This window comes from Alligator sinensis, unplaced genomic scaffold, assembly GCF_000455745.1.
Source record: "Alligator sinensis unplaced genomic scaffold, ASM45574v1 scaffold706_1, whole genome shotgun sequence".
Lineage (NCBI taxonomy): Eukaryota > Metazoa > Chordata > Crocodylia > Alligatoridae > Alligator > Alligator sinensis.
Window position 1 is genome coordinate 317,346 of NW_005842683.1, and position 8,598 is coordinate 325,943.

At 44.0% G+C, this 8,598-nt stretch overlaps 1 protein-coding gene across 1 annotated transcript; it reads left to right on the plus strand.

The window, feature by feature from the left end:
- The first annotated feature begins 6,728 nt into the window (after positions 1-6,728).
- Positions 6,729-7,658, plus strand: LOC102374597 (olfactory receptor 4S2-like). Its single transcript, XM_006033952.1, has one exon. It carries the CDS (start codon positions 6,729-6,731, stop codon positions 7,656-7,658), a length of 930 nt encoding a protein of 309 aa, XP_006034014.1.
- Positions 7,659-8,598: the final 940 nt, after the last annotated feature.

Consider the following 8,598-nt stretch of genomic DNA (forward strand, 5'->3'; position numbering starts at 1 on the left):
GGTTGTGGGTAGGGATCTGGTGCTTCCCTTCACAGCAGTGGTGCCCACCCCCCCAGGTGACACTCACCTGCAGGCATCTGACTTGGGTGGTCTTGGGGGGCACTGCAGCCACAGAGGGAAGTGCCGGGTCCCCACACAGCTCAGGCAGGCAGACTCCGGGGGGCAGAGTTCAGGCTTGCTACTTTCCTTGGGTGAAGCCTGCTTTCCCAGGCTGCTGCCATGCTGTCTGAAGGGTTTCCTGCAGAGCTGTGGAGCTGCACGGAGCCCAGTGCTTCACTCCATAGCTGTAGGGGCAGCAAACTAAAACTCCCGGAGGAGTTTTAGTTTGCTGCACCCCAAGTCATTTAAGGTGCATTACACTGCCAGATTTCCTACAACACCATTAAAGTGGTTCAAAAGCATTTAGGCTATTTTAAAGTGTCATGCACACATGCCTCTTATTTTGTCTACACACTCTGAGGTGTCAGTTGAACACAATGTTTATTGATATATTTACAGTTTTAAAGCAATTTGGAAGCCTACCATGCCTCAATCACTATAGTAAAATAAAGTCTAAGTACCTATAAATTTTGGTATTTGATTTTGGGTTTCTTATCATAGAAAACCAGAGATCTCTCTGCCCCCTTAGCTCACTAGGATGCAGGTCCAGGCCCCTCACTTTCTACCCACAATCCCAAAGCCCTGCTGGTGCCCCTCACTCCACACCCACAACCCCCCAGACCTGCTGGTGCCCCTCACTCTCTAACCACACCTCTTGCCCTCCAGCCCTGCTGGAGGGCCCCCCCCCCAGCTGCCAGGGCTATTGGGCCAGGGACCCAGCTCCACAGCCCCCTGCCCCCCATAGCAGGTTCTGAGACCCTGCTGCCACAGCAGAGCAGAGTGTGGAGCCTAGCTTGCCTTCCCCCAGATGTGGCATGGCCACAGCAGAGCCTATAGTGGAGAGGGGCAGGTGCAAGCTGCCTTCTGTGGGCTCAGGTGTGGGGTGGGGGTGGGGCTGGCTCCCCACCACTGCATACACTCCCATGGGGACAAGAAGAACCCATGTCCCCCATATATGTGTGCGTCATGGGGGTGGGCGTAGGCTTGGGCTCCTCACCCTGCTGCCCTCCCCCCAGGGCCTCTGCAGCCTGGTGGGCAGGACCCAGTGTAGCAAGGCAGAGCAGGGACAGGCAGGGAAGCTCAGTGCCACTGCTGTGAGCTCTGCACTGTCCTAGTGACCCTCGCCTTTCCCACCTCAGAGCAGCAAGGGGCACAACCCTGCACCACCACCTCACTGTTGTGGGGAGGACAGTGGGCATATCACCAGGACAGCACAGGGCTCTCACTATCAAGGAGCTTCCCTGCAGGGCCCTGCTCCACTAGATCCCAGCCACCAGGCTGTGGATGCCCCGGGGAAGGGCAGCAGGTTCAGGAGCCTGAGCCTTCAGTGGGCAGCCAGCATCTACCCCAGCCCCCACCTTGCACACGAATCTGGGGGGGCACAGGTCCCCCCTGACCCTCTGGGAGTGTGTACAGTGATGGGGAGCCAGCCCTATGCCCTGCCTCCCAGATGAGCTTCCCATGGCCCCATCCCACTCCCTGCCAGGGTCCTGTGGCCATGCATTATGGGCCTGGGCCCCAAGCCCCACCCACTACCCAGCTGGACAGCAGCCCCAGCCCTGCCATGCCCAACTCCCTCCCTCATTATGGGGGCCTCAACTCCCACTCCCCCCAGACTTACCTGCAGGAGCTGCTCTCCAGGCAGTCTGGTGGCCATGTGCATGTATATGGACATGGCAACCCTTGCCTGACCATCCTTCTCTTGCTCCACACTGCTCCTTGCAGGCAGGAACTCTGCCAGCCTGCAGAGACATCAATGCAAAAGAGCAAAATCCATGCATTTCTCCGTTAAAATGAAAAATCTGCATTTTTCTTGGGTAAAAGGGAAAATCTGTGGGGTTTTTTGTGTTTTCCTGTGGGAAACAGAAAACTTAGATTCCTGGTGAGCTGTTGACTTTTGTGAGCAATGAAAGGCCTCAAGCCCTATTGTTCCATTAGTTGGCTCAAACTAATTGCTGGAAGGCCTTACATCTAACTTATAGGAGGTGCATCTACATGTGCTTTAAGATGTTTTTCCTTATGCACATTAAATTTAGTACCTACGGGATACAGCTACACATAGCCGTACAGTGATGTTGCTATGGCACCATGCTTTAGTACTTCCTTTTGGAAGTACTAAAGCATGGCACAGTACAGGTGATTACTGTGCTGTGTGGGGGGTGCATGCTTAGATTTCCCAGCCATTTCGCTTGAGCAGCATGCTATATCCGGGGAGTGCTCCACTACAGAAACATAGCTGGTGAGCACATATAGACCAACATGATCACTACGTCACCATAGTGTGCCATATGGTGACGTAGCACTTCACTGTAGGATGATGTGTAGACACACCCTGGGTGCCTATACATGAACAGAGATGCTGCTCTGACGTGCTGGAATTCCAGTGCACTGGAGCAGACTTGATTAATCAAGTATGGCAGTTGGCACGCTCCAGCACCCTCCAGCATCTCATGTATCAGCATTATCCACACTTAAAAATGGTTGCAGGTGTGCTTGAACTAAAGCTCATTCAATGAGCTTTAGTTCAGTTGCCCCCACTGTGGTTTTTAAGTGCAGGGACACTGATACATGAGATATGGCAGTGCTTTAACTAGAGCGGCTAATTAAACTGCCACCCTCCCCACCCCCAGAGCATGTGTAAACATTCCCTACAATGTGAGGTACTAAATTAATGTGGATTAGGCTGTTCTAATGCACTGTAGTACAAGCACACAGCAGGCCGTATGTAGATTAAATGAGAGGCATGTGCACACAATACTTTAAAGCGGTCTAAATGCTTTTCCACTGCTTTAATGGTGTTGGTGTTTGTGTGCATCAGCGGCATATTGCACATTAATTCCAGCCGGAGTAGGAAATTTGGCTGCTGTCAGGAAGCCCTGCAGGCAGCCTGACAGAAGCCCAGGAAAGCAGCTCTGCCCAAGAAAAGCGGGGAACCTGATCTTTTTTTTTTTTCCTGGGAGCCTGCCTGCCTACCTGTGTGGGGGCCTGGTGCTTCCCTCCATGGCTGCGGTGTCCTCCGGGACCACCTAAACTGGGTGTCTGTGGGCAGGTGCTGCTGGGGGGGCCTGCTGCCACAGAGGGAAGCACCAGCCCACCCCCACAGCCCATGGACTGCTCCGCCCATCAGCAGCTCACCTTCCCCTCCCTGCCAGAGGGGCAGGTAAGTCAGCGGGGTGTATGCATGACATGGGGGTTTCATCAGCCCTAAATTGAAGCGGTGTTTTTTAAAACCCACCTCTTCAATTTAGGGCCCCTGTTTTGTCTACACTGACCCACACTTTTTAGGTGGCACTTAATGCACAGTAGCTTATTTTACTGCATGTTAGCATAACAGCATCGTTTTTTACACACTGCTTTAATGCCCAGTAAAATAGGCTATTGCGTATTCAAGTGCACGTGTAGATGTGCCCAGGGAGTAGCAGGAAAGAACTAGAGAGACTAATTGTTTAGACAGAATCAAATATTTTCTTCAGACACGTGGCTAAACTGATTTGTGGTCATTGAATTAAGTGTAGAAGCTTTGAAATGCTTCTGGGAGGTCATTACATGAGGCAATGACATGCTACTGCTATGTGAATTACTTTAAATACATTCACAGTAACTACCCAGCTGGCAGAAAAGTAATGATCCCTAAGGATCCTGCTGGATCTTAGATTATTTGGATTTAGGGGGTGGGGACACAATCTTAAATCAGTTTCTGCCCAGAAAGGCAGAAATTCACTCCCATGCTTTGAGACTGAGAAATGATGCAGCTACGAAAGTATTAGTCCCTAGTTTCAGGTTAATATCTCAAGTTTCTATATCAGACCTCAGTTATCTTAAGAAAGAATAAGGGACACTGAAAATAGGGGCTTGCAAGAACTGGAGTATGGGTGACATTTACAAACCATACTGAAATGTATATGCAATCCTGTAGTATATGTAGTTCTGTAATTAGCCATTGCTGTTCATCCCTGAGAAGCTTGATCTCTGGAGCAAGTAACAGCTGAAAAGACAGAACCAAACACCATCCAGGTAACTACTGAGATCAGTGGCTATGGTCAGAATATTTTTTTTCAGTCTTGTTGAACTGAAAATTAAGTGAAAAAAATATATATATACACCAATGAATCTGAGGCACAAATTGTTTTGTTAATCCAAACTTCAAGGGCACATTATTTTGCTTCTGATATATGTTTGTAAATCATTATTTATTTTTTTAGTATTTATACAATGCTTGAAAAAGCTACATTAAACAAACACAAGAAAGGTTTTCAACAGTTAATACGTAAGGAAATAGTTTAGGTGGCCAGTCGTTTCTTAATGCTTCCTGGGTGTGTACCTATTATGATATGGTTTCTTTAGATTCATAATATAGATAGAGATACAGAACAGGAGAAACAGAGTGGGAGAATAGGAAGACTGGTTTTGTAAGTTACAGCAGCAGAAATCTGAGTTTTGTCCTTGGAGTTTTTAAAAATTGCTATGTGATGTTGGGCAAGTCACTTGACAAAGGGCATTTCAAAGATGGTCGGTGCTCGTAGCATCCCCAGGGTTTGATTTTCAGAATTGTTGTAAACTCACAGTTCCCACCTAACATCCAGACTGGCTCAGTCTGTCCATCTTCTCAAAAAAATGTCAAAAGATAACTTTATTATGGTTTCTAAATATCTTCATGGATAAAAAATATCAGTTGTTAAAGCTGGCATTAGTTTAGCAGAGACAGATAGAACAGAATCAATTGCTAGAGATTAAAGCCAGACAAATTCAAAATAGAGACAGTGCACATATTTTTAGCAATGAATATAACCCAAGGAATAATCTATCAAGAAAAGGGGAAGTCTTCACATCTAGACTGGATATCTTTTAGAAAGACATGTATTAGTAAGCCACAAGTTATTAGGCTCCCTACTGAGATACTCATGTGAACTTCTAAGAGATCTGTGTTCTAAGGAGATCAGACTAGATCAGTGATTCTCCAGTCATTGCTGATCCATTGGCCATACCACTGAGTAAATGTGCTACACAGATGAGATATTGCTCTCCCTGTCAAACTCAGTCTTCAATTTTTAGTTGACTATGGTAGTGAGAAGTGTGGAGAGTCTTTTAGTGCCGCTAGACATGGGTTGGATAACACTAGATTAGAATACCTAATAGTCTCTTAAATCTCTGCATGCCTGTATGTCTGATAGGGATGCAACTTTTTACTAAAATAGTCCCAATTAAAAACCCCCAGTGTGGACATGGCTATACTGGTATAGAAATTGTCTTAAACTGTGATATTATCATTCCCCTTCACCTAGAGGTATAAGCTATTTTATTATAAGTGTTATTATGTCACTGTGCCAGCATTCTCACTTTGGGTTGGATAGCTTTACAATAGACTTGGATAGTTATAATAGCACAAACTTTGTGTGTGGAGAAGGTTTGGAATGTCTACCCAGAGGGAGGATGCCCTAAAGTTATGTATATCTGTAAATACTTTGCCAGGTTGATGAAGCCTTATTCTGTTTCTCTAATTTCTCTTGCACAGGTTTTAAAAGAGCAAGAGGAAAAGGAGAAACATACAAAAAAGAAGAAAGAGATTGTAAAAATACCAAATATGGCAGGGCACTTGGGAAATCTGTAGAATCGGAACTTACTTGTTTTTAGTGGGTTCAATTCAAATTTCAAGGTGTCCTGTCAGGTTTTTTTCACTGAGCTATAAGTTTTCACATGTACAACAGAAGGGGTTCATATTAAATAACTAGTGCAGTTATACATACTAGGTGCATCTACACATGCACATTTATGGCATAGTAACTGAAATTACCTTAAGGTATAGGTGCATGTCTACACATGCATGCCCATACAGTGCAGTAAATATGGCAACTTATGCTGGCTTTAGCCTAAATGTAATGCCTGTATCATGTAAGGATCAAATTTACACCTGATTAGTTACTGCACAATTAGTTACTGCACTGACTTTAGTCCCAAGTCAGTCCACACATTTAATGCTTGCATGTGTAGATGCTGGCTTATTCCCACTTAGTGCCTGGTAACTTACTTCTCAGTAAATTTAAGCTGGTGTAAATGCATGTGTAGACATGCTAACTGAGTAGTTTGTCACCTGTGGAAAATGTTGACATTTTCTTGACAGGCAAGAAAGCTCTCCTCCACATCTTCCTCCCTGTTTTTGCTTAAACTCATAATTCTTTCATTCTAGCCAAAAAACTCAATATTTTCCCTGGAAAGAAGCAGTGTTCAAGTGTGTGTGTGTGTGGGGGGGGGGCATGGGGGAGAGAAAAAAAATGTTAAACCTCTCTTTTCTGTTGAACAACTGTTTAAGCAGAATATTTATTAACTGGCATATTAGCAATATATTATTGTTAACTTTTTAAAAGCAATATCAATATCTACCTCTGATTTCTTTTAGTTTTGCAATAGAAAGGTATAATATATGTAAGCAAATAGAAAGAAAGAGAAAGAGAAAATTCTCTGAACTTAATATCAACTATAATTTCAGCTTCATCATTATCTACCTTTTGGCTTAATAAATCTTGAAAAATCCCCCTTTGTTAGCCAGTAGCCTATTAATTAAATTCCCTTTTTTGACAGGTGAATTACATCCATACTGCATAACTGCCACCTAACCAAAGCATATTAATATAATGGAGAATATTAACAACATAACCGAATTCATCTTTTTGGGCCTCTCCCAGAATCCAGAAGTGCAGAAAATATGTTTTGTGCTATTTTTAATCTTTTATATAGCTATTGTGCTGGGAAACTCTCTTATTGTTTTCACTGTGGTTAGCAGCCACCATCTCAACTCCCCCATGTACTTTTTCCTGAGCTACCTATCCTTCATAGATGTCTGCTACTCCTCTGCTATAGCCCCCAAATTGATTGCAGACTTCCTCATTGAGAAGAAAACCATCTCCTTTGTTGGATGCATGACACAGATGTTTTGGGTCCATTTCCTTGGCTGTACTGAGAGTTTTATCCTTGTGGTGATGGCCTATGATCGTTACATAGCAATCTGCCAACCCCTCTACTACACAACCATCATGACCAGGCGTATGTGTGGTTGGTTGGTGGTGGCTTCATGGCTGGGGGGCTTCCTGCATTCCTTGTTACAGGCCCTCCTGACTGTTGGATTGCCCTTCTGTGGGCCAAACAAGATTGACCACTATTTCTGTGATGTGCACCCTGTGCTGAAATTGGCTTGTACTGACACCTATGTTCTTGGCCTCATATTTGTTGCCAATAATGGGATGGTTGCTTTGATCTGTTTCCTCATCTTGATTGTATCCTACATTATTATCTTAGTCTCTTTGAAAAGTCACTCTTCTGAAGGGCGCCTCAAAGCTCTTTCAACTTGTGGCTCCCATATCACAGTAGTGATTTTATTCTTTGGGCCATGCACTTTTACTTATATACGCCCTTCCAGCAACATGGCAGAGGATAAGAGGATTGCTGTGTTTTACACCCTTGTCACCCCCATGTTGAATCCATTGATCTACACACTTCGAAATGAGGAGGTGAAGAGTGCCATGAGAAAATTATGGACCAAAAAAGTGAATTCAGGTGGGAAATAAAAAGTGAGACCTGTAAAATGATGTTAGTTATACAATTCAGAGATAAGTTTACGATACTATTTAGTGTTGATTTTTAGTGGAGGAAACAATATTCTTCTCGGTACTGTTGTAGTTTTATTTTAACATTGGTGGCATTTTTAACATTTTGGTAGCACAGTTGAGAAGTTATGAGCAGCTTAAAAAAAAAAAAAGATAACCAGGGGTTGACAATAGTTTTAGGCAGAGTGTCCAAAACATCTGCAAACTCAACTTGTAAGATATTGGTGTACCAGGGGTGGGTGGCAGGGGAGTTGCAAGGGGCCTGATCCTTGTTGTAGCAGTGTAGCTCTGGCCCCTTCCCTGAGGCATGTATGCCAAGCAAAATGCCTCTGTGAGCCCAGCTCTGGCACATGTACTGGGGCTTGCCTACCCCAAGCCTAAACTCTCAGGAAATCATAATGATCATAGAAATGTATAGCTAAAATAACTCAAAATCTCATCTAGTCTTTGCAGTGAGGTGAGATCAATTATTCCTTAACCAGTCTTGATTAATGATTTTCTAATCACTTATTAAAATCTTCAGTGACAGGGTTTCCATAACCTGGCTAAACATCATTTTCCAAGATTTATGTTTTGGGTTTTTTTCCCCTTAATTTCTAACCTAATTCTCTCTTGCTGCATGTAATTCTATGAAGGACATAATTTAGGCATCCAAACATTAATCAAATCTTACATAGATTGTAAATTCATTGGGATGCTTGTTTCATTCTGTGTTGTGTAATGTATCACATAACAAGCATTATTTCCATGACTCTTAGGGCTCCTAGGGCTCTGAAGTACTGATGAAATAAATCAAATAAATTAATGAAACTCTGAATCAGAAGAATGGAGCCCAAATTAAGCATCCAATCAGCCAGTATTTTACCTTGTTTACCCCAACTACTTTCTACTACTTAAAAAA